General features: G+C 41.6%; 1 protein-coding gene across 1 annotated transcript in view; it reads right to left on the reverse strand.

Moving 5' to 3' along the window:
• Nucleotides 1–844: 844 nt before the first annotated feature.
• Nucleotides 845–27,568, reverse strand: part of LOC106578630 (coagulation factor XIII A chain) — a 41,751-nt gene continuing 15,027 nt past the window's right edge. Inside the window, exons 7-14 of the mRNA XM_014157638.3 lie at nt 15,319–15,466; nt 14,582–14,691; nt 8,118–8,206; nt 7,770–7,932; nt 6,788–7,066; nt 6,186–6,346; nt 3,228–3,364; nt 845–3,083 (exon numbers count right to left, since the gene is read on the reverse strand). Coding sequence (XP_014013113.3) covers nt 2,942–3,083; nt 3,228–3,364; nt 6,186–6,346; nt 6,788–7,066; nt 7,770–7,932; nt 8,118–8,206; nt 14,582–14,691; nt 15,319–15,466 — 1,229 coding nt within the window. The 3' untranslated portion in view covers nt 845–2,941. The remainder of the gene's footprint in view (nt 3,084–3,227; nt 3,365–6,185; nt 6,347–6,787; nt 7,067–7,769; nt 7,933–8,117; nt 8,207–14,581; nt 14,692–15,318; nt 15,467–27,568) is intronic.

Consider the following 27,568-nt stretch of genomic DNA (forward strand, 5'->3'; position numbering starts at 1 on the left):
AATATGGAACCTGTGTCTAGTTATGGTCTGAATGTTTTTTAGCACTATGTGCAAGGTTGTTTTTTATTTTGGTCATGAAAAGGTTTGTTTGTAAGGTGTTTTAGAATTTTTTTATGAAATGGGACCAGTGAACATAACAATGATATTGGCAGTTAAGGGTGGCCTGTTCACTTTATCCCACTCCATCTGGAAATGTTTTAAAATACTAAATGATACAAAAAAATACAATGGTGTGACAACAGTATTGATTTTGAAAATGATTTTATTGTTAATCAAAAGCAGTGAACAGCTGAAATGTTATAAACAGTTAATGGCAGTGAATTAAAAGATTTGGTTTGATGCAAAGCCAAAAATGATGGTTTTCCAATATTACTGGTTATACAAAAAACTATCAGACAAAATAACTGAGGAATGGTGCCCATATATGGCTTTTACATTGTGATTTTTGCTTTTTTTACGTTATACAATTAAATTATTTATATAAGGATAATAGGTGGGTGATGTGCAACGTTTTGGCAACCAAAATCCCAGTCTAAAGAAACATTTTTCACGTTGTTTCCCAAACACACATAGCTTCTTTAAATGCAGTACCTTTTCTGCTTGATTAAAATCTACTGCAGATAACACTGGACCGTTGATTAGATTGAAGGTCATGATTGTATGAGAAATTTAGAGTCAGCAAAGGTTTGTAAGATCGAAAATAACAGAAACCGAATCTGAGTCGGCTGACTCAAAACCAAATGTAATCCCTGAGATATAAATGTAATATAATTAGAATGCATAAAAAACTCTATCCATCATATTCATGTGAATCATAACTTTTTAACGATTTTCATCCATGAGAGTCTTTGGTAACACTAGTGAAGGGTTAATTTTTATGAAAAAACTATGTCAACAACTGCAAGTTTACACAGGATGTTTAGAGTTGACATGCAAGTGATGATACTGTGACATATCAAAGAAGTCACAGCGGTCTAAGGCACTGCATCTCAGTGCAAGAGGCGTCACTACAGTCCCTGGTTCGTATCCAGACTGTATCACATCTGGCCGGGATTGGGAGTCCCATAGGGCGGCGCACAATTGGCCCAGCGTCGTCCGGGTTTGGCCGGGGTAGGCCGTCAGTGTAAATAAAAATGTGTTCTTAACTAACTTGCATAGTTAAATAAAGTCAGATTGCAGTTCTACTGATTATGAATGTGGCATTTATGGCTAATGAATGTGTGATGAAGTCCTTATGTAGGTGCCCTTCAACTTTAAGTCTCACCAATGCCTGAAAATTCATTGATTTGATTGATATTTGGCGATGCAGAACAAATAAAAAGATAAACTTATTGCGGTTTGGCCCTGCCTCTTCTGCCCAATTCCAAATCCACTCCTAGCCCCTAGCTCTAGGCATTTCTGTAAAAAATCTTATCGGTGTAAGCAATCCCTTACAGAAAAATCACATACATTTCACATGTGATAACATCTGTTTCACATGTGATCTTATGTGAAGTTAACAGGAGAACATGTGACAACATGTAAAAGCAACATCTGATAACATGAAACTACACATGTGAAAACATGATCTCGTGAAATAAATGTGACAACATGGGGATGCAAAATGTCTACGTATGATACCATGAAACTACACATTTGAGAGTTATATTTTCCTATGTGAACGTTTTCACACATGAAAAATAAATTCCACATGTGAGGTGAAAACATGTTATTCTCCTCATATGTGAAAAGGTGGTGTTAACATGTGAACTTTAAATTGAATACATGTGAACATGTGGTTTCATATGTGAACAACTGACCTCAAGTCTCTTTTTTTGTGATTTTTCTTTTGTGAAAATGTGAACATTTCAGCTCAACATGTGAAAAAATATATTTCATATGTCAAAATGCGATTTTGCATGTCTTATTGTGTAAGGGAATCAAATGATATGTGGGTTTTAAAGTAAATGGTACACTATTCAGCTAAAATAGTGCACCAAATATTTCATCAATGATAACATGATTATTTTTGACATGATCACTTAGTAGTGACTTTTCAATATGACCCCACCTGGGATTAGAATTTACAACTTCTGGGTTACGCTGATCTTTCTGCTGCCCATCAAAGTCTATAGCATTCCTATACACATTCATTACCTATAATACATGTCTGCACTTAGCAAAAGAGTGCCATCTGCACTTCTATTTTATTTAATCTGATTATTCTCTCACCATAGATTTCATACAGTTATTTCAGAATAAGTATTGTTTTCTGAATAGTTGTCTACTGTTTGTGGAGGATATTACTCTGTTTTAATGTTACTCCTGAATCACTATGATAAATATAATAGTTTTTTATAATCGTGTATTTTTAACAAAGCTGATATTTATTTTACTTAAACCCAAAGTGTAGGAATACAGGTTCAATTTGTAATTGACACCGACTTGATGGTGTAGCAGGAAGGTCGGGATGCCGTGAACCAAGGAGTTTGTGAGTTTAAAACCCAGCTGTGCACATGTTGAATAATAATTACTGCATAAATAAACATACACAATGTAATCATGCATGTCAAATATGTATGTTGAAAACACTGTATGTTAAAAGCACTGTTTGTGTGTATCCTAACGACTCAATTTTGTTTGCAGGGCATCATCTGTGGAATCTCATTTGAAAAATATTCACGTGAAAGGTTGTGATCACATGTAAAATACACATGTAAACTTCAGTGTTCCAAAAAAACATGGTTTCATATGATTTCCCAGGAGGAAATTTCACCTGTGAATCATGTGTTTTTTCCGTAAGCGGTATGTTATTTGCTGAACCTCACCCTCTCATAGGCTAGATGGAATTGCTTATCCAGCAATCAAATCCTTTCAAATCTACACAAGAGCCTCTATTCGTCCATGGTTCTCCGGTCGATGGCAGGCGATTAGCAGGTGGGAAGGGCTTCCTGGGCAATGCTCAGGCCTGGACGTCGATGGCCCAATTGCCTTGCACATTCCCAAGGACCGAGCAGTCCAGGACAGCATAGATCATTGTATTCCCAGACCTCGTAGGGACACAGGACTCCATCCAGGTGATGGAGGTCCCGGTAGCGATCTCACTACAAACACACACACACAAAAACTCAAACACACAGATTGGCATACTAAACAGACTACATTGGATCTGTTTTTGTGAATGTGAGACTAATGTAAGTGTGAACATCATCCCTGATGTGAGGTCTTAGAGTTTTAAATCCTCTTACCTGTACAACTTTTCCCGGTATGAGATGAAATTAGGCCCTTGCATGGCCATCCTCACATCACGCAGGCTGAATGGGAACAGGTTGGTGAACTCCACCTTGACAAATACCTCCTGGTTCACCTTCGCTGGTCCACTTATCTGTTCAAATAGAGATAGTCCATTCACAACAATCTATGGTGATATAAGAAATGATAATAATCTAGGGATTATCAACTGCCCTGCGTTGGGAGCATGAATGTTTTTCGGAATGGCTGCTTGATCAAAGGCGAGGAGAGATGCAGCACTCCAGCAGCACAAATAAGGCTTTCATTCGGTACACTACTACATTAGTTCTTGGGGAAAAACGAAATATGTTTCACATATACTTTTACGGAACACTTTAAAGCAGGGGTGTCAAACGTCCGGCCCACGGGCCGGATCAGGCCCACAAAAGGGTTTAATCCGGCCCGCGAGATGATTTTGTAAAGTATAAAAATGAGCTGCAATTTTTCAATAAAAGAAACTGCTGTTCCAATTGCGTCCACTGGATGGCAAAATAGCAATTGTGTTAAGCAAGCAAACTGTTTATCCTGGAGCAGAGCAAGTAGGTCAAGCAAGTGCAGCCAGTCCAGATAAGCTACTTTGTTTTGCCCGCGATATTTATTACGGCTTCTACTTTTAACATTATGTGCTTTGGCACCCTCATTGCCCCAATATGTCTCTGTCAAAAAAGAGAAAAGTGGACGCAGAGTGCAGAGTGTTCCAAGAAAAATGGTCATCCTCCTATTTATTCACGGAATTGAATGGGAAAGCTGTATGTTTGGTGTGTTCACAGCATGTTGCAGTGCGGAAAGAGTATAACCTTCGTCGCCACTATGTGAGTCTTCATGCCGACAAATATGACAACTTTCAAGGACAGCGGAGAAGAGAGAAGGTGAATGAACTGTTGGCGGGTCTGAAGAAACAGCAGTCTGTGTTTACTCACAGCCGAGACATCAGTGACGCTGCAGTGAAAGCTAGCTACCTCATTGCTAATGAAATCGCAGTGGCTTCAAAACCATTTAGTGAGGATGAATTTGTAAAAACATGCATGATGAAGGCAGCGGAGATTGTGTGCCCTGAAAAGCGCCAGGCTTTTGCAAATATCAGCCTGACAAGAAACACAGTTGCAGACAGGATTTCCGATCTTTCAGTGGATTTGGACAGCCAGTTGGTGCCGATGACAGATACAACGACAGCAGCTGATATTTTCACCGCACTCGTCGGCACGCTGGACAGGGTCGGAGTGGACTGGTCCCGCGCTGTCAGCCTGGCTACAGATGGTGCGCCCTCAATGATCGGGAAAAAAGCAGGCGTTGTGACAAAGTTCAGAGAGAAAGTGCAATCTGCAAATGGAGGACGTGATTTTTGGACTTTTCACTGTATTTTGCACCAGGAGGCTTTGTGTTGCAAGTCATTAAAGATGGATAACGTCATGAAGGTGGTCATCCAAACTGTTAATTTCATCCAATCCAGAAGCCTGAATCACCGTCAGTTTGACAGCCTTCTCAGAGAGAAAGACCACATCTATGGCCTGCCATACCACACTGAGGTAAGATGGTTAAGCCGAGGTGCTGTGCTTAGGCGTTTCTTTGATTTACGAGAAGAAATTGAACAGTTCATGGAAGAAAAGGGCAAACCAGTGTTAGAATTTCATTCCGCAGAATGGATGCAGGACCTTGCATTTATGGTGGATGTTACAGAGCACCTGAATAACTTGAACAAACAGCTGCAAGGGTGCAACAAAGTCGTCACGCAGTATTATGACAGCATACGTTCTTTCAAGTTGAAGCTGTCATTGTGGGAGACGCAACTCGCCGGTGGTGATGCAGCTCACTTCCCCTGTCTGAAAAATGTGTGCGCGACCCATCATGTGGCAGACATGAAGCGGTTCAAAGATAAAATAACGGGACTGTTACGGGAGTTTGAGCAACGCTTTCAGATTTTTGGTGAACTGGAGAAAGACTTCAACGTTTTTTGCTCGCCATTCACCGTGAATCCCTCTGATCTGCCCGTCAGCATCCAACTTGAAATAACAGACTTGCAGTGTGACTCGGATATGAAGGGCAAATTTTCCGCAGCTGGCTTGGACACATTTTATCAAAATCTCTTGCCAGGTTACCCCAACTTGACAGCCCTCGCTGCAAAACTGTTGTGCATGTTTGGAACCACATATCTTTGTGAGCAAGTTTTCTCTGTAATGAGCATAAATTTAAAAAAAGCTGCGCTCAAGGCTCACGCACAAGCACTTGAATCACATCCTGAAGTTGGCTGCCACTCAGGATGTGATGCCTGATATTGATGCGCTGGTGAAAGCTAAAAGATGCCAGGTATCAGGAGTCAAATAAACTATGCAACCCCACTTAAAGTGCTGCATGAGACACCCTGATATAGTTCTGTGATCTGTGATATACTTCTGTGAATCACTCAGGCATTGTGTGTTTGTGTGTTCTTTTTCTTTAGAATTTTCAAATAAACTTGAGGTGTTTTATGATTAATAGTGATGTTGTGCTTGTACTATTGTGGACACACTGTCCTCAGGCTCCAACTTTATGTTTTATGTTGATCGTAGTAAAACAAAGCAAACAATCTGAAGTTGTTGTTTTTAAGTTATATATACCATGATTTTACCGGTCCGGCCCACTTGGGAATAGATTGTCCTCCATGTGGCCCCTGAGCTAAAATGAGTTTGACAACCCTGCTTTAAAGGATAGTTCCCTCAAATTACAAAATGACAGTTTTCCTTACCATGTCAGCAGTCTATGGACAATGTCAGAGGGCAATCCATTATTTGGTTTTGTGTACCTGGTCACTGTCACCAAATTACTGCTGACAGGGTAAGGAAACCAAGATGCCATTTTTTTATTTGGGCGAACTATCCCTTTAAAGGACTAAGGAAATACATCATATTAAAGAGGACTAATGAAACTTCCAGACCCACCGCAAAGGCCAGCTCGGGGCCTTTCAGGTTCACTATCTGCATTGCCGTCATGTCCTGGTTGTTCTCCAAGCTCTTGGCCGTCACCACGAAGCGGAGGTTGGATTGGGAACCCAGCCGGGGCATGTAGTTCTGGGCTAGCACGACCACCTGTATCCTCGACGCTGTTGGTTTTAGGGAGACAGAATTTTGACAACGAAACAAATTCAATCAACAACAGGAGCGTATCTTTGGCAGAACCTAACTTTTATAATTATTACCTGATAATTAATATTTGGATTATTTGGGATTCACTGTTACTTACCATTTGGTACCAGGTTGTTACCTGTAAAGTCTTTTGAGGTAAGTGCTAGAGAGTATCCCATCGTTACCTCACAATCTCTTACAATACAATACATACACATATACCTGCTGAAACAGGACGATACCATGAAGCTGTAAAAAGGACTGCAAAGCATTTTCTATAAGCAGTTGAGGATTTAATTTCAGAGGAAGGGTCTGAATGCTATGCAGGACAATCATACAAAGTTGTGATACATGGAGACAAGCCCAAAAAGACCTACAGTACAGTACGTATGTAAAGGGTCACCCTGGTTTCTACTCACTCTCCATGGGGTTCAGAGTGACGTCAAAGGTCTCCTGCTTGAACTGAGCCCTTTGGATGTTGGTGTAGTAGATCGTGGAGCCGACCAGGAGGCCATGGATGGTGCGTGTGTCTTCACTCAGGTTCCTGAAGACCACAGCCATCTGGAAGTTCTGGCCAATCTTCACACGCTCCTGCGGGATCTCCAGCATCATCTCCACACCCTGCTCGTCGTCATATTGCACATGCGTCTTGTAGGTTCTCTCAGCACTCTTCATGGTCTCTTCATCTTTACTACTGCCTGTGTGTGTGTGGGGAGTTGGAGGGGAATAGAGTTAACATGGGACTGGTGGCCTAGGGTGGTCTAGTGATCTAAACCGCTCTCTTCGGAACACATATATCGCTGTAGAAAGGAGTGGGACTTTAAGGAGTGGGACTGCCCCACTCCTTAAAAAAACAAACATGGGACTGATATGAAACTCATTGGCAATTTTATTTCACCTATAGGAATATACTGTATATATTGTACAGCCCAGGACCTCCACATTTGGCTTCTTCTGAGGCCAGCCACCCTGACAGCAGATGAAACTGAGGAGCATTTCTGTCTGTAATAAAGCTCTTTTGTGGAAAAACTCATTCTGATTGGCTGGGCCTGGCTCCCCAGTGGGTGGGCCCAGGTGCCCGAATGGGTGGGCCTATGCCCTCCCAGGCCCACCCATGGCTGCACTCCTGCCCAGTCATTTGAAATCAATAGATTAGGGCTAAATACATTTATTTAAGTTGACTGATTTCCTTATATGAACTGTAACTCAATAAAATCTTTGAAATTGTTGCATGTTGCGTTTATATTTGAAGTAATTTGAAAAGCAGTAATAGCAAAGTCATTTCTATACTTCATTCTTGTTGCATTAGTTTCATGAGACACTTTGCAAACTGCCAATAACAAACTTTAAACGAGCAGTTGCACCCTTGCCAGCCTACTCCATTGTCCAGGTGCCACATACCTTCTGGGTATTTGTACGTCTCTGTAATGTCCATTGGCTTATAATTGTTTCCACCAATGGACTTCGTCACGAGTTTCTTGCCGACATAAGTTGTGTCTACGTTTAGTAACTCAGTTTTCCCAGTTTTTGAATTTAGCTTGTATTTGTAAACGTCACTATTCACCTGAGGTTAAAAGAAAGAGATATATGTGAATATTATGATTGATTTTAATTAGATAAAATGTATTGCAAGTTATAAAGCATAACTGTGTTATGCTTCATAATGGCATGGAGTAAAGATGAAGGCATTATGGCTGAACATTCAACAAAATGTTACTGGTCAAGCATAAAGAAAACGTATTGTTTTACCTCAGCAAACACAAACGGGCCATCAAATTGATAGCCGAGCATTCCTTCCTTGATGGCTTTGACAGAGCATGGTCCACAGCGGAAATATCCTGCAAAAACAATATCAACAACCCATGACCCTGTCTGTTTGACTTTTAAAAGGATAGTTCACGTTTCAAAAATGTTTGCTTATTTTCGACTTCCCTAGGGTGCTGTTATTTCATCCAAACTGTTTTGATATTTTGTTAGCTGGTTATTTAGCATTGTCTAGAATATATTGGCTAGCATTTTTGGAGAATACAGCAATGCAATTGGAAGCGGATTGTATTAATTATCAGGGCAGTGCTACATTTTCAAGATGCAATGAATGCTTTTCAGAGCCATTTTATAAATTTTAAGAATTGCCTGTACAATTGTGGCCTAATATATTGGCACCCTTGCACTTTTTGAAAATAATTCCCAATTTCTTCTAAAATGAGTTTAAATTGAAAAAACTATTTGGTGAAATGACATGGACAAAATTATTATCACCCAAGAGCTAATATCTGGTTGCAGAGGCTTTGGCCAGATAACTGCCAACAAATGCTTCCTGTGGACATCAATGAGCTTGCTGCACCTTTTATTGGATCCCTAAAACTGCTGCAAACTGCTCCAATTCTGCGATATTTTAGGGATGCCTTCCACCAACTGCTGTTTTCAATTCTCGCCATAGCTTTTTGATGGGATTCAGATCTGGACTCAACACTGGCCACTCCCAAATAGTCCAGCTTTTCTTATTGAACCATTCCTGGATGCTTTCTGATGTGTGTTTTGGGTTGTTGTCCTGCTGGATAACCCAAATCCTTTGACGGAGACTCATTTTTTGGACACTGATGACTCACAAATGTCTCTAGCAGAGGCGATGCTGTAATTCCGTGTTATCATATTTATCTGCAATCTGTAGGGCTGATAATTTTAGTTATAATTTTGCATAGTAATGCATCTTAATCCCTTTTTCCATCAGTCACAATCCCTACAGCCCACAGACAAGTTTTTCCTTTTCATGACTCATCTTTCACTAGGTCTGAAGTAGAGGGATCTGGCCCACAGATTCAACATCCGCCAGCGGACTGTGCGCTGCATCGTGACAACATTGGGCAACTTTCTTAACCTGTTGGGGCTCGGGGGCAGTATTGAGACATTTTTAAAAAAATATGTGCCCATTTTTAACTGCCTCCTACACCAACTCAGAAGCTAGGATATGCATATTATTAACACATTCGGATAGAAAACACTCTGAATTTTCTAAAACAGTTTGAATGGTGTCTGTAAGTATAACAAAACTCATATTGCAGGCAAAAACCTGTGAAAAATAGATAAAAAAAAAATGTGAATTTTGTGACTGTACTATTTAGTGTCATTGTTTTATAGATACCATAGTGAGAAAGGATTCATTTCGCAACACCTACGGCTTCCACTAGATGTCAACGATCTTTATAAAGTTGTTTGAAGCGTCTATGATAAACAGAGAGCAAATTAGAATCCAAGGAAGCGTGAGTTTGTCATCATTGTTTATCTAGACATAGGATAGGTAGTGTGAAAATATTACTGATGTTTAACGTTAAAAATGGACCAAAAGATTAATGCTAAACAACATTTGACATGTTTGAACGAACGTAAATAGATTATTTACTAGGTTTTTTTAGCTTTTCGGCGTGATTTTACACTCCCCCCACCACGTTTTGTGGGAGCATAATGAACGCTAGGTACTTGGTGTTATTTGGACATAAATTATGAACTTTGTCAAAAGAAACCACATTTGTTCCGGACCTGGGATGCCTTCCGGACCTGGGATGCCTGCCTTCTGATGGAGATAATCAAAGGTAAGGGGATATTTACAATGTTATTATCGATATTAGATGATGCTAACTGTATAGCATAGCTTATTGTTCTTAGCATAGCACCCCGTTTATTGCAAAATGTGATTTCCCAGTAAAGTTATTTTGAGATCTGGCCATTCGGTAGCAATTACGAGATGATAATATATTATTCTTTGAATGACAATATTATAATTTACCAATGTTTTCGAATAGTAATTTTGTTATGTTCACCGGAAGCATTTCAGAGAAGAAAAAAATCTGAATTTCACGCTACTGTAAAATGCTGTTTTTGGATATAAATATGAACTTGATGGAACAAAAAATGCATGTATTGTATAACATAATGTCCTAGGAGTGTCATCTGATGGAGATTGACAAAGGTTAGTGCATAATTCTAGCTGGTTTCTGCTTTTGGTGACGCCTGACCTTGAATTGAAAATGGATGTTTGTACTTTTGTGGCTATGTACTGTCCTAACATAATCTAACTTTATGCTTTTGCCGTAAAGCCTCTTTGAAAATCGAACAATGTGGTTAGATTAAGGAGATGTTTATCTTTTAAATTGTGTAAAATAGTTGATTGTTTGAGAAATTGAAATTATTAGATTTTTGATGTTTTGAATTTCCAGCCTTGTTAGCAATCCCGACTCGGGGTTCATTGCTAACCTGTAGCCCCAACAGGTTTTAAGACATTTCTTTGTTTCAGCCCTATATGGAGGCTCTGTCTGTGAGAAGGAGATCCTGAAGCAGTCTGACATTGTTTCTCTGCTGAAACCAGCGATGGCCATAATGGTGGACAAAGGTTTCCTTTTGGATGACTGTGTGCCCTGTAATGTCTACAGACCAGCTTTCCTCTGAAAGAGAGCACAGACGCCAGCAGCAGAAGTCAGGGAGACGCAATACATCTCGGCTGATGGTCCCTGTGTAGCAGCTGATTTGCAGAGAGAAGGAGCACAAGCTGTTAGACACTGTCATCCCTCTCACCATCACTGGAAGCATCAACCAGCTCTACACCTCCCTCGTCGTCAACTACCAGAATGGGCCCCTGGTCAAAGCATGGGCAAAGGACTAGCGGTGCTGTCAATTTCAATACTATTAGACTGGTAACTGATTTCCTGGTTTTGTGCAATCTTTCATAATCATTTTTTAAATGTATTTTATTTCACCTTTATTTTACGAGGTAAGCTAGTTGAGAACAAGTTCTCATTTACAACTTCGACCTGGCCAAGATAAAGCAAAGCAGTGCGACACAAACAACAACACAGAGTTACACATGGAATAAACAAGCGTACATTCAATAACACTTTAGGAAATAATAACATCTGCTGAAATAATCACAGATATGGTGAAGACGTACAAAATGTGTTTAATCTTTTAAGATTAAAAATCATTAGAGAGAAACAACAAGAACTGGGACTATTACATAATGCTCATTCGGGAGCTAACATGGCTGCCATAGAATATTGTAGTGTTATGTGAAGGCTATGTATAATGCAGAAACCTCAATGTCCCAACTCTAAACACATGGCTCTGGACATAGCGTGTTTTGGTATGCAACAAGTGTGTTGGATATCTTGTTTTGCAACAAAACACATTCTAAAGCACATCTAAAGTAACTGTTTTAAAAGTATGAGAACAGCCATAAACATAGAAAGGGCCAAAGAACATTCATTTCAGATGAAAAAATACAAATGTGGAAAAATATACAGTGGGGTCCATAATTATTGGCACCCTTGAAAAAGATGAGCAAAAATACTGCATAAAATAAATTATTCTAATGCAAATACTGAGCTACTGTATATTGTTTAAAAATACATATATATTATACTAATACAATTGCTCAGAGAAAGAGAAAAAACGAGCTCTATTTTCATGTCATCTGACCATACAGTAGCACCACCTAGAGTTTAATAAATGGCATTGGCACATGGATTGGAACCAGTTGTCACGTCCTGACCAGTAAAAGGGGTTATTTGTTATTGTAGTTTGGTCAGGGCGTGGCAGGGGGTGTTTGTTTTGTGTGCTTCGGGGTTTGTGGTTTATGTTCTATGTTATCTATTTCTATGTGTTTATCTAGTTTTCTATTTCTATGTTGGGTTTTGGCAATGACCTCTAATTAGAGGCAGCTGGCTGTCGTTGTCTCTAATTGGAGGCCATATTTAGTTGGGTTTGTTTTCTCTAGTGTTTGCGGGTGGTTGTTTCTAGTGCAGTCTGTGCACCTTACTGGAATGTTTTTGTCGTTTGTTTATTTTGATTAAGTGTTTTTCTTTAATAAAATAAGAAAATGAGCACTTTACCCACTGCGTTTTGGTCCCCCTTCAACGATGCTTATGACACCAGTGCTATGGTCAGATGACATGAAAATGAAGCTCTTTGGCCACGCACACCAGTGGTGGGCTTGGTGTTGAAAAACAGAAGCATATGCATAAAAGTAGCTCATACCTATGGTAAAATAAGGTGGTGGACTTTTGATGTTTTGGGACTATTTTGCTTCCACTGGTCCTGGGGCCTTTAAGGTTAATGGCATCATGGACTTTACCAAGTACCAGGATATTTTATCCAAAAACCTGGTTGCTTCTGCCATGAGGCTAACACTTGGCCGCAAGTGGATCTTCCAGCAAGACAATAACCCCAAGCACTAATCAAAATCCACAAACAAATGGTTAATTGAGTACCTGGGGCCTTTGAATTGAAGAGGGCAGTCCATAAGCGCAGATGAAAGATATCAAGGATCTGGAGAGATTCTTTATGGAGGAATGGTGGTCTAAGATCACTCCCAACATGTTTGTTCTCCAATCTCATAAAACATTGAAGAAAAAGGCTCAGTGGCGTTATCCTCGCAATGGTAGGGTGCTGGACTATTGAAAACAGGGATGCCAATAATTTTTACCCTTATCTTTTTTAGATTGTTTTGTATTACTTGTTAAATCAAATCTCTTTTGCTGAGCAATTGTATTAGTATAAAACAATGTAATGTTTTTGCATACAATATAGCTCAGTATTTGTATTTATTTAGCCTAGCAGTTATCAAGGGTGCAAATTATCATGGAACACAATGTATCTTAAATGGCTGCGTTTTCATGAATTTGATTATGCAATTTTGAAGCCCATTTTAACCTGTTGGGGATAGGGTGCAGTATTTGCACGGCCGGATAAAAAACGTACCCGATTTAATCTGGTTACTACTCCTGCTCAGTAACTAGAATATGCATATAATTGTTTGATTTGGATAGAAAACACCCTAAAGTTTCTAAAACTGTTTGAATGGTGTCTGTGAGTATAACAGAACTCATATGGCAGGCCAAAACCTGAGAAGATTCCAAACAGGAAGCGCCCTCTCTGACCATTTCTTGGCCTTCTTTGTCATCTCTATCCAAAACAAAGGATCTCTGCTGTAACGTGACACTTTCTAAGGCTCCCATAGGCTCTCAGAAGGCGCCAGAACGTTGAATGATGACTCTGCAGTTACTGGCTGAAAAACAGTAGCGCATTTGGTAAGTGGTCGATCTGAGAACAATGAGACTGGTGCGCGCGTGCACGTGAAGAGTCCATTTTCTTCTTTGAGTCTTTGAACGAAAACAACTTCTCCCGGTCTGAATATTATCACTATTTTTCGAGAAAAATCGCATAAAAATTGATTTTAAACAGCGTTTGACATGCTTCGAAGTACGGTAATGGAATATTTTGAATTTTTTTGTCACGAAACGCGCCGGGCGCGTCACCCTTCGTTACCCTTCGGATAGTGTCTTGAACGCACGAACAAAACGTCGCTATTTGGATATAACTATGGATTATTTGGAACCAAACCAACATTTGTTATTGAAATAGAAGTCCTGGGAGTGCATTCTGACGAAGAACAGCAAAGGTAATCAAATTTTTCTTATAGTAAATCTGAGTTTGGTGAGTGCCAAACTTGGTGGGTGTCAAAATAGCTAGCCTGTGATGGCGAGCTATCTACTCAGAATATTGCAAAATGTGCTTTCACCGAAAAGCTATTTTAAAATCGGATACCGCGATTGCATAAAGGAGTTCTGTATCTATAATTCTTAAAATAATTGTTATGTTTTTTGTGAACGTTTATCGTGAGTAATTTAATAAATTCACCGGAAGTGTTCGGTGGGAATGCTAGTCACATGCTAGTCACATGCTAATGTAAAAAGCTGGTTTTTGATATAAATATGAACTTGATTGAACAAAACATGCATGTATTGTATAACATAATGTCCTAGGAGTGTCATCTGATGAAGATCATCAAAGGTTAGTCCTGCATTTAGCTGTGGTTTTGAATTTTGTGACATTATATGCTAGCTTGAAAAATGGGTGTCCGATTATTTCTAGCTGGGTACTCTGCTGACATAATCTAATGTTTTGTTTTCGTTGAAATCAGACAGTGTGGTTAGATTAAAGAGAGTCTTGTCTTTAAAATTGTGTAAAATAGTCATATGTTTGAGAAATTGAAGTAATAGCATTTCTAAGGTATTTGAATATCGCGCCACGGGATTCCACTGGCTGTTGACTAGGGTGGGACGCAAACGTCCCACCTAGCCCAGAGAGGCTAAGCATACAAAATGTGTATACGGAAGGGAAAATTAGGTCTCTCTCTCCCATCATCCTAATTTCTCTCTTACCATCACTGTTTTCCTGGGGGGTGGAATCCACAACCTGCCAGCCACCTAAGTCCTGGTCTGCAAGGAGGTCAAGTCTGGACAAGTAAGCCTCGTTCCAGCAGTGATAGGTCCTGTGGAGACAATGCACACCTCTCAATAACATTATCTGGCATCCTGCACCCGTCAGGAACACTATCTGGCATCCTGCACCCATCAGGAACACTATCTGGCATCCTGCACTGCTCAGGTACACAATCTGTCATCCTTCACCACTCAGGTACACTGTCTGGCATCCTGCACTGCTCAGGTACACAATCTGTCATCCTTCACCACTCAGGTACACTGTCTGGCATCCTGCACCACTCAGGTACACTGTCTGGCATCCTGCACCACTCAGGTACATTATCTGGCATCCAGCACCACTAAGGTACACTGTCTGGCATCCTGCACCACTCAGGTACACTGTCTGGCATCCTGCACCATTCAGGTACACTATCTGGCATCCTGCACCACTCATGAACACTATCTGGCATCCTTCACCACTCAGGAACACTGTCTGGGATCCTGCACAACAATTTTCTTCCTGGAGCACGACACAATCATATAAAGATAACAGGGACATTACTCCATTTCACCCCCCACCATGCTATGACTAAACTGTTTTTACAGTACGTACATTGAAAGATAGAATTATAGAAACCTACGTTCTGGGATTTCATTTTCATTCAATACAAATTGATATGCAGAAATATAACTACCAGATTGAGTCTCTGGTAAGGCGCTCGTTCAGTTCAAGCTGATTTCCCACTGAGTTGAAGATGAGATCTGTGATTATGTTCCCTGAGTTGTCGTGGGCGGAGTTGAAGTTGGTGATCACCCTGGCAGGGATGCCCAGACACCGCAGGACTGGGGCAGGGGAGGGGACACCATTAAAGAGGCTTGGCAATACTTCAAAATAAGCATATATTAATTAACATGCAATTGTTAACATTAATAAATGTTTAACTAATACATTAAATGTATTCAATCAATTGATTAGAGTAGATGTACGGATATAACTTTCAGAAGTGTGTTTTATTTGCACAGCATCGGGCCTTGTCTGAGGAAACTGCTACCTATTTTTATCTGTCAATGGGACTAGTCAACTTAATTACACATTTTCTACATCTCATGCATACCTAGAAAGTGGCCTATGCTCCAGACTAGTCAGAAAACCGGGATTTGTGTATTGAGCTATGGCTTAGCATTAGCATCTATGGTAGTGGCTGTCGGTGCCATTTAAGATGATTTAGGATGATTTTTTTTTTTGATGAGCATGGCCTTATTTCTATTACAGCATACTGGATGACTGTCATTCATATTCCATTCACCAAGCTCAATGTAACAGTGGTAGGTTTAGGCTACTACATGATACAAAAATGTTCCCTGTACCCATCATGAGGTTCCTACAACCTAGCCTATGAATGAAAGTTTGCAACATAGGTGCACAGGTCGGGAGAATTTTGAGTAATCAAGGTGACAGACAGTGACACATTCAATACCGCCTTGCACACTCAGCATCTATCTGATCTAGGGTGTTATATGTTTAGCCCCGTTGTGTTCCGTTTCAGAAATGTTTCTCAACAGAATCAGCGGAATGAATACACCTCTTATCACACGCAAACAGTTCACTCTCATAGCAGCCACATAAAAACAGCATGATCACTTTGCTCGTTGTATATATAATACATTCTCGTAACTATCTACACGCTCTCCTCCTCTCACCTTTTCCCTTCCCTTGTGGACTCCAGTGCATAACACATCAGCTGTCTGTGACCAGGTGAAAAAACCTTTCCAAGCCAAACTAAATCACGACCGCTAACCACTATACACAGCCTACATATTGTAGTTGTCATGTCATAGTCAGCTAGAACTAATAGAACTAACACATTAGTAAACCCGCTACAATCGTGCAGTACAGTGTACAGTCAGAAAGCAGTTTAGCAGTTACACCAGAGGGCTCCGGTGGCAATAAATTAATAAAACCAAAAGAGTTCCAGTGTTGGATAGCCATAGCCAACTAGCTAACATAGCATCCCTCTCTGTTTGAGCCGGGTGTATGAGTAGGCTAAACTAGCTAGCTGCATTTGCTAGCCAAGGGAAGGTGAAAGTAAAGAAACAATACAACCAAATATAGCTATATATCTCTCTCTCTCATTCTTGCTTCTTCTTAAGATTGGAAGAAATGAATTTGTTCAAAACTATTCAACTACTGTTTTTCTCTCTCTGAGTCAACTACCCGCCACATTAGCACTGCAGTGCTAGCTAGCTGTAGCTTATGCTTTTAGTACTAGATTCATTCTGTGATCTTTTGATTGGGTGGACAACATGCCTGTTCATGATGCAAGACCTCTGATAGGTTGGAGGACGTTCTCCAGATGTTATCATTATTACTGTGTAAGTCTATGGAAGGAGGTGAAAACCATGAGCCTCCTAGATTTTGCATTGATGTCAATGTACCCAGAGGAGGACAGAAGCTAGATGTGCCATGGTGCTACCCTACAGAGTGCTGCTGAGGCTACTGTCGACTTTCATTGCAAAACAGTGTTTTAATCAATTATTTGGTGATTTTAATATATTTAGTGTAGCTTTACCTAAAAATTATAACGTTTTTAACCTAAAAAAATTAAAAATTAAATTCACTGAGGATGGTCCTCCCCTTCCTCCTCTGAGGAGCCTCCACTGATCTATGGGTACAAAACAATGGGAATGGTAGGACTCTTGTTAGCTTGTTCTAATCTAGATAGCACACATGCTAACCATCTCAAAATAACTAAGGGACTGACTCTGAGAAATCAAATTGACTCTGTAGGATGCAAACATAGCACTATTGTAATTAGTTAGTTTGTATCAAAGAATTCCAATCTTCTTTAATATATATCTGAATCCATTCACACAGTCAGTTACAGTAGATGAGATGAATTACAGAGTTGAGAATGGGAGTGCACAGCTGTGGTGTGATAGTCACGTCTGATGCAAGATCTGAAACATATATTACATTTAAGCTAGCATAGGTTTTGTCTCTCTCTGCATTATGTAAGCAGTTGCAAATCAACAATTATTTTACTGTTGAAATTATGTGCCTATACAAAGGGGATTTATATGCCTTTATATGCCTCTGTTCAAGGAATTATATAACTAATTACCCTATCACAGATCATATAATTTTGTACAGCTACCAGTGATATGCACTCCACTGGAAAGTAAGTAAGAAAGTAAGCTAGCTAGTAAGTACAATGCCTATAGAAAGTCTACACCCCTTGAAATTTCTTCATATTTTGCTGCTTTAAAAATACATCTAAAAAGGATTCAATTTGATTTTTTTCCTACAGATCTGCACAATCACAACAACACATTTTCAAACTGAAAGAAGTTATAACATTTTCCAAATTAAGAAAAAATACAAAAACTGAAATATCATAACTGGATAAATCTCCCCCGCTGAGTTAATACCTGATGGAAGCACCTTTGGCAGACTTTACAGCTCTGAATCATTTTCATTAAGATTCTACCAACTTTGCACAACTCTTAGAGCAACATATATCCATTGTTTTTGTCAAAATGACTCTGGCTCAGTAAATTTGGTAGGGGATCATTGATGGACAGAAATATTTAAACCGCTCTGATTTATCGTGTAAATCTGGACTGAGACTAGACCACTCAGGAACACTCAACACCTCCTGGAAAGTCATTCTGGTGTCTTTTGCTTAACATTTTTTAATTGTCCCGCAGAAAAATAACACTGAACATCAGCAGCACTGCCCCCTCAAGAGTCTGAGCCTGCCTTGCAGGGTTGGTCCAACAAAGCCAAAAACCCTGGATGGGTGCGCATAATATACAAAGAATTTCTCAAAGCTGCTAATGAGAACCTTGATAACCTTGTAGCTAGCCGGTGGGAATTTCAGTGGGGTGCCCCCACCTGGTAGTGGCAGTGGTTGCAACAATAACTGCAGTAACTCATGGGGAGGGCGTCACATTCGGACAATCAGAGAGGTGGCAAAATATTGTGGCCCTGGTGGCACAAAATAATCAAAAGGTCTGACTGCATAGAGATGCTTGGGAAAATGGTCACAACGGGGGACCACCGAGTGTTTCAGGGTAGGGGGGTGTATCTAAGCTCCATCAGCTAGGACTTGACGTTGGTTAATCAAATCTCCCCATTCTTGCTCAATTTTGCATGCCTTATTAAACAGCTACAACTGTATATGCATTTTAACATCAAGTCTTCTCTTGAGTTGGGCTCGGGATGGAACAACTGTTGAACATCTGAGCTTCAAATCAAATCAAATTTTATTGTGTCACGGCCGCCGTCGTGAATGGACCAAGGCGCAGCGGGTTGAGTGCTCATCTTTAACTTTTATTGAACACTAAACAAAAACAAGAAACCGAACGACAGCTAGACAGTTTTGCAGGCTACACACACAGCAATGCAAAATCAACTTCCCACACCAGACAGGTGGAAAAAGGGCTACCTAAGTATGGCTCCCAATCAGCGACAACAATGTACAGCTGTCCCTGATTGAGAGCCATACCAGGCCAAAACACAGAAATACAAAACATAGATAGGGAACAAAAAATTTAGAAAATATAGAACATACATCAAAACACACAAAACAAACACACCCCTGCCACGTTCTGACCAAACTACAATAACAAAATGACCCCTTTACTGGTCAGGACGTGACATATTGGTCACATACACATGGCTAGCTGATGTTAATGCGAGTGTAGCGAAATGCTTGTGCTTCTAGTTCCGACCGTGCAGTAATATCTAACAAGTAATCTAATAATTTCACAACAGCTAGCTTATACACACGCAAGTGTAAATGAATGAATAAGAATATGTACATAAAAATATATGGATGAGCGATGGCCGAACGGCATAGGCAAGATGTACAGTATATACATATGAGATGAGTAATGTAGGGTATGTAAACATTATATAAAGTGGCATTGTTCAAAGTGACTAGTGATACATTTATTACATCCAATTTTTAATTATTAAAATGGCTAGAGATTTGAGTCAGTATGTTGGCAGCAGCCACTCAATGTTAGTTATGGCTGTTTACCTGTCTGATGGCCTTGAGATAGAAGCTGTTTTTCAGTCTCTCGGTCCCAGCTTTGATGCACCTGTACTGACCTCGCCTTCTGGATGATAGCGGCGTGAACAAGCAGTGGCTCGGGTGGTTGTTGTCCTTGATGATCTTTTTGGACTTCCTGTGACATCGGGTGGTGCAGGTGTCCTGGAGGGCAGGTAGTTTGCCCCCGGTGATGCGTTGTGCAGACCTCACCAGAGCCTCACCCTCTGGAGAGCCTTGTGGTTGTGGGTGGAGCAGTTGCCGTACCAGGCAGTGTTACAGTCCGACAGAATGCTCTCGATTGTGCATCTGTAAAGAATGAAGAGGCGCTGTTGTGCCTTCTTCACCACGCTGTCTGTGTGGGTGGACCATTTCAGTTTGTCCATGATGTGTACGCTGAGGAACTTAAAAATGTACACCTTCTCCACTACTGTCCCGTCGATGTGGATAGGGGGGTGCTCCCTCTACTGTTTCCAGAAGTCCACGATCATCTCCTTTGTTTTGTTGACGTTGAGTGTGAGGTTATTTTCCTGACACCACACTCCAAGGGCCCTCACTTCCTCCCTGTAGGCCGTCTCGTCGTTGTTGGTAATCAAGCATACCACTGTAGTGTCGTCTGCAAACATGATGATTGAGTTGGAGGCGTGCATGGCCACTCAGTCATGGGTGAACAGGGAGTACAGGAGGGGGCTGAGCACGCACCCTTGTGGGGCCCCAGTGTTGAGGATCGGTGTTGTGGAGGTGTTGTTTCCTACCTTCACCACCTGTGGGTTGGCCAGTCATAAAGTCCAGGACCCAGTTGCACAGGGTGGGGTCGAGACCCAGGGTTTCGAGGTTAATGACGAGTTTGGAGGGTACTATGGTGTTAAATGCTGAGCTGTAATCGATGAACAGCATTTTTACATAGATATTCCTCTTGTCCAGATGGGTTAGGGCAGCGTGCAGTGTGATGGCGATTGCGTCGTCTGTGAACCTGTTGGGGCGGTAAGCAAATTGGAGAGGGTCTAGGGTGTCAGGTAGGATGGAGGTGATATGATCCTTGACTAGTCTCTCAAAGCACTTCATGATGACGGAAGTGAGTGCTACGAGGCGATAGTCATTTAGCTCAGTTACTTTAGCTTTCTTGGGAACAGGAACAATGGTGGCCCTCTTGAAGCATGTGGGAACAGCAGACTGGGATAGGGATTGATTGAATATGTCGTAAACACACCAGCCAGCTGGTCTGTGCATGCTCTGAGGACGCGGCTAGGGATGCCGCCTGGGCCGGCAGCCTTGCGAGGGTTAACACGTTTAAATGTTTTACTCACGTTGGCTGCGGTGAAGAAGAGCCCGCAGGTTTTGGTAGCGGGCCATGTCAGTGGCACTGTATTGTCCTCAAAGTGAGCAAAGAAGTGGTTGTTTGTGGGAAGTGTGTGTGTATCCCACATCTGTTGCCATGGGGTAATGATGTTAGGGACAATACAGGATGAATCACAATAATTGCTTGGCAAAAATGTATATTTTGTACTGCCAAGCCTGGTTTTAGGTAACAATCCTTCATATTTATTTAACCTTTATTTAACTAGGCAAGTCAGTTAAGAACAAATTCTTATTTACAATGACCCCGGCGACGCTTGGCAAATTGTGCGCTACTCTGTGGGACTCCTCGTCACGGCCAGATGTGATTCAAACCTGGGACTGTAGTGACACCTCTTGCACTGAGATGCAGTGCCTTAGACCGCTGCGCCACTCGGGAGCCCAGTATGAACCAGCAACATTACTACGCATATCAGTCGTTAATTTAGGAAATTAAGATATGAAAGATTTTTATAAATATACATATTGTTTTTAAATAACTGTATAGAATACAATCGAGGTGATGGCGTTGGAAATGTATTTGGCAGTTAATCTGCTTCTGTTCTGTGGGTAGCACTGTGTGCTCTGTTTAAAGGATGGGTCTCAATCTCTCAAAGTACCTAGGATACAAGTGGACTGGGGTGGTCTGCCAGTCACTGGGACCACAATCCAACCTGGGATGGGGGGAGGTTTTAGCGGGTGGAATAGTGGAGAACAACTGGAGGTTTACTCAGTCACAGCGCAAATACAATGGTACAGCTACAGTGCATTCGGAAAGTATTCAGACCCATTCACTTTTTACACATTTTGTTACGTTACGGCCTTATTCTGAAATTGATTAAATAGTTATTTTTCTCTCATCAAACTACACAAATACCCCATTATGACCCCAAAAAATAATGACATTTTTGCAAATGTATTAAAAATAAAAAAACATTTACATGTGTATTCAGACCCTTTACTCAGTAATTTGTTTGAAACATCTTTGGCAGCGATTACAGCCTTGAGTCTTCTTGGGTATGACGCTACAAGTATAGCACACCTGTATTTGGGCAGTTTCTACCATTCTTCTCTGCAGATCCTCTCAAGCTCTGTCAAGTTGAATGGGTAGTGTCGCTGAACAGCTATTTTCAGGTCTATCGAAAGATGTTTGATTGGGTTCAAGTCTGGGCTCTGGCTGGGCCACTCAAGGTCATTCAGAAACTTGTCCAACAGGACAACTACCTTAAGCACACAGCCAAGACAACTCAGGAGTGGCTTCGGGACAAGTCTCTGTATGTCCTTGAGTGGCCCAGCCAGAGCCTGGAATTGAACCCGATCGAACATCTCTGGTGAGACCTGAAAATAGCTGTGCAGCGACGCTCCTCATCTGAGTAAGTACTGAGTAAAGGGTCTGAATACTTATGTAAATCTTTTTATTTTTTTATGTTATACATTTGCTAAGATTTCAAAAAAATAGTTTTTGCTTTGTCATTATGGGGTATTGTTTGTAGATTGATAAGGGGAAAAAACGATGTAATCCATTTTAGAATAAGGCTGTAACGTAACAAAATGTGGAAAAAGTCAAGGGGTCTGAATACTTTCAGAATGAACTGTATTGGAACTAGTGGATATATGGAAACATAAATATCCTGACCTAGTGAGATAAACATAGCTGAGGCTCAATCAAGTTAGTCGTCTTGACTACTTTCTTATGGCATTCTCACTGGCAAAGTTTTAAAAAGTGTTGATAGGGGACAGAATATGGTCGGACTAGGGCTGTTACAGTGACCATATTACTGCCACACCGGTGGTCATGAGTCAAGATGGCAGTCAAATTCCAGGTGACCGTTTAGTCACGGTAATTAGGCTTCTCCAAGCTCTGATGCTGCTGATGGTCATTAGTAGCCTACCAAACTTTCTAACTGCCTGGTACTCAGCACTCTATTGTCCCTCTAATCACTCTGACATCAATGCAAATGTGATCGAAAATCTACTCAAACACTTCATGGGAGCCCATGAGCTCAAGTTGCGCAACATTTCTATAGGCTATACAATTGCATGAGAAAACAAAGGAGGATCCCATCAGCTTTCTATAGGCTAGGGCCTAGCCGCTAGGCCTACTATGTTTTCCTAATATTAAGCACATTGCTTCTATTTATAACAGGAGTATAGCCTACCTGGCTGGCATGAAAATGAACCATGGGAAATGTGTCCTCATTACACTATTTAAGTGCATTTCTTCCCGCTGCACCTGTTTCGAGAGCGGTGCATAATAGTGATCCATTCTACATCAAAACAAATTTCACACATATATAACTTAGTATATGTAAAGACAAGATTAAATCAAGAATAGTGTTATGGGTGACAATATTAGCCTAGCGCTTTTGAATGACATATTATCCCTTGTGAAAGATGCCCAGATTTTTTTCACATTTTCAAATCATAGTCGCACATGTCATGTAGCCTAGCCCATAGGCCTATATGTTTCCATAAGGTTTGTATCACAACTAAAGTGGCCAAATGACTTCATAAAATGAAGGACATCAATCAGCTTTACAAGAGTTGTAAAGCCTAACTGGCATACATACACAGGCGTGAGTTTCACATTTGGAGAAGATCATTTTTATCCCACAACTGTCCCAGACTATGTTTGGAATATTTATTTCTCGCACAGAATAGAATGGGTCAACTTTTGTACTATGGGGGATAGTACTGTAGATTGACATAGGCTAGTGCTTTTGCTATTCATTAGGCCTACTCATCTTGTTGGCTGGCGAAAAGTAAATGTTGACAGTTCTTCCAATATCTTCTATATGCGCCTCGGAATTGGAGCGCGCAGTTCCATCCCCGATGTGTCTGTCTACACTTGTAGCCTGTGAGAAAGAACCGGTCACGTGACGGAGAGCCATGTGAGTGAGCGGTGCTTCGACCACTGGCCGTATAAGGCATTGATTTTTTTAGGGGGCATTATACCCATACAACTGATGCAGCCGGGAAATTTGAGGAATTATCAAGTGCTGGGGAAATTGTGAATGAGAGATTGCTGAAGTGTACAATCTGCTCCAAAATCTAAGCAGAGCTCATGCCTTTCATGCTACTTTTCTCAAATCATCATTAGAGTCGCATCATGCAGCCTTACAATGTATTAAAAATCAAAACATATAGCCAAACATTTCTATCACAACTAAAGTTGCATAAATCACTCTAAATGAAGCAACTAGAAGTATCTGTTTCTTTGTTAAGTGCTCAACAAAGAATAGCCGCATGTGCGCACTCCCTCAAATCTTGGAGAAAATATCCTTTCTATTTTATTCAGCTATGTGCCTTTAGAAACCATGCAATTCCATATTCATCTATAAAACAAAAACAATGTAGGTCAAAATAAGGAAATAGAGGGACAGATATATACCAATAAAAACTGTACCATAGAGGCACAGAATATGTTTGAGGAAAAACAAAAATAAATGGAGGGACATATTCCAGAAAGATCAAGTGTAATATTATAAAAATAATAAAGCAAACTGGATGGAATATGAGGGGAAAATGCACCAAATAATTTATCATCAACATAGAAATGCTACCAAAAATAATTTACTGAAACTTGTTACAAATAAGTCACCCATGATTCACCAAACAATATTTTGAAAGAGGCGGCAAAGTACTTTAAACATAAGTTTTCACTTGTCTCCTCCATCTCCACTAACCAACGTTTTTTCTATTAATATTGTCAAATTAACAGCTGTACAGAAAGACTCATGTGAAGGCCAAATTACAGAGGAGGAACTTCTTGGTGCAATTAAAACATTTAAGTCAAGGAAAACCCCAGGGCTGGATGGCATACCAAACCTTTTTTGATGTACTCAGAGGACCGTTATTAGCATGTTTTAACCAGTCCTTTAAAAATGGTAGATTATCAGATACTTAACAAGAAGGTCTGATTTCATTATTACTGAGGCAGAACCCAAGTGGTAAATATATAAAGATCCAGTCCATAAAAAAAATTGGAGGCCCCTTACACTTAAGTTTTGTGATGAAAAATTCTAGCAAAATGCGAAGCGCACAAAATAAAAAAATGTATTGCTGGATATTATTCATCCTAATCAGACAGCTTTTTTACATGGATGATACATTGGAGATAATATAACACAAATACTGGAAACAATAGAACACTATGAAAAATCTGGGAAACCAGGCCTGGTATTCATAGCTCATTTTGAAAAGGCTTTTGATAAAGTATGACTGGAATTTATATATAAATGCCTGGAATATTTCAATTTTGGAGAATCTCTTACACAATGGGTTAAAGTTGTGTATAGTAACCCTACATGTAAAATATTAAATGGGACTTCTCAGTATTAAACTGTCAAATGGAGTAAAACAAGATTGTTGTCACAAAAAATGTCGTACTCGTCACAGAAAATGTCGTACTGGAGAGAAGAGGACCAAGGCGCAAAATGAAAAATGGAAGTTTTCGGATTTTCGAGGAATTTGTATTTCGCGCCACGCCCATCATTGGATATTGGAGCAGGTGTTCCGCTAGCGGAACGTCTAGATGTAAGTTAACCAATAACCCCTAAACAATAAGGGAGGGAAGGGAGGGTGGCTGCCGTCACCGACGGCACTGTGCTACACCCTCCCTCCCCAACCCACCTATCCTGGAGGTGGCTCAGGTGCAGGACATGGACCTCGCTCCACCTTCGGCGTCGCCCACTTTGGTGGCGCCGATAGCTGCGCCGGGCAGACGGGCCACTCGGGCTGGGCCGGAGGACAGGAGGGCCCCTCGGGCTGGGCCGGAGGACAGGAGGGCCCCTCGGGCTGGGCCGGAGGACAGGAGGGCCCCTCGGGCTGGGCCGGAGGACAGGAGGGGCACTCGGGCCACTCTAGCGGCTCTGGGCAGTCGGGCCGCTCTGGCGGCTCCGGCTCCGGGCAGTCGGGCCGCTCTGGCGGCTCCGGGCAGTCGGGCCGCTCTGGCAGCTCCGGGCAGTCGGGCCGCTCTGGCAGCTCCGGGCAGTCGGGCCGCTCTGGCAGCTCCGGGCAGTCGGGCCGCTCTGGCGGCTCCTGACTAGCGGGCGGCTCTGGCGGCTCTTGACTAGCGGGCGGATCTGGCGGCTCCTGACTGGCGGGCAGCTCTGGTGACTTACGACTGGCGGGCAGCTCTGGTGACTTACGACTGGCGGGCAGCTCTGGCGACTTACGACTGGCGGGCAGCTCTGGCGACTTACGACTGGCGGGCAGCTCTGGCGACTTACGACTGGCGGGCAGCTCTGGTGACTTACGACTGGCGGGCAGCTCTGGCGACTTACGACTGGCGGGCAGCTCTGGCGACTTACGACTGGCGGGCAGCTCTGGCGACTTACGACTGGCGGGCGGCTCGGGCGACTTACGACTGGCGGGCGGCTCTGGCGACTTACGACTGGCGGGCAGCTCTGGTGACTTACGACTGGCGGGCAGCTCTGGTGACTGTTGACTGGCGAGGCTGGGCTGACGCACTAGACGCCTGATGCGTGGGGCTGGTACTGGATGTGCCAGCCTGGAGACACGCACCTCAGGGCTAGTGCGGGGAGCTAGCCTGGGGCTCCATCCTTGCCCCGTCAAACAGCCCTTGTGCCCCCCCAAAACAAATTATTGGGGCTGCCTCTCGGGTTCCCTTCGCTCCCTTAACTTGTCCTCCCAGGTCCATCCTTCCTCCTCGTTCGTCCGCTGCTTGGTCCTTTGGTGGTGGGTAGTTCTGTCATAAAAAATGTCGTACTCGTCACAGAAAATGTCGTACTGGAGAGAAGAGGACCAAGGCGCAGCGGGTATGTGAATACTCATGGTTTAAATTTTTTAAAAAGGAGTAAAGTATTCACTGACAAAACAATAAAAATGACAACAGCAACAGTTTTACAGGCTCTACAAACGCAGTGCAAAAACAACTACCCACAACCCCAAAGAAAAACACACACACCTATATAGGACTTCCAATCAAAGGCAACTCAACACACCTGCCTTCAATTGGAAGTCCCAATCACCAACAAACATTCACACACACAAAACTGCCACGTCCTGACCCCAAAACTAACACAATAGCTCCATCTGCTGGTCAGGACGTGACAATTGTCCACTATCGGCATATCTATTTGTTATGGCCATCGAAATGTTAGCTATTAAAATCAGTTCCAACAATAATACAAATAATAACAATAATATCAAGGGGCTAGAAATCCAGGGCTTAAAAACAAAGATGACATTGTACGCTGATGATTCATGTTTTCTTTTAAAGCAGTGGTTCTTAACCTTGTTGGAGGTACTGACCCCCACCAGTTTCATATGCGCATTCACCGAACCCTTCTTAATTGGAAACATAAAATTCAAAACATAGGTATATATTTTACTGGTGCACAAAATGAACCGTGCATCAACATCAGTGTTCAAAGAACACAACCATTAAAACATGATTTTCACACAAAAACAAAAACATAATAATGTATATTTACTGCAAATCAGTGTGACTTCTGCTGTTGCCTTTCAGAGACCAGTTCAGAAATGCGCGGCTTCACCTTGGCAAGTGCCACTCTCATGTCATTTTCGCAAC

The sequence above is a fragment of the Salmo salar genome, chromosome 19 (assembly GCF_965601325.2).
Source record: "Salmo salar chromosome 19, fSalSal1, whole genome shotgun sequence".
In the NCBI taxonomy this organism is placed as follows: domain Eukaryota; kingdom Metazoa; phylum Chordata; class Actinopteri; order Salmoniformes; family Salmonidae; genus Salmo; species Salmo salar.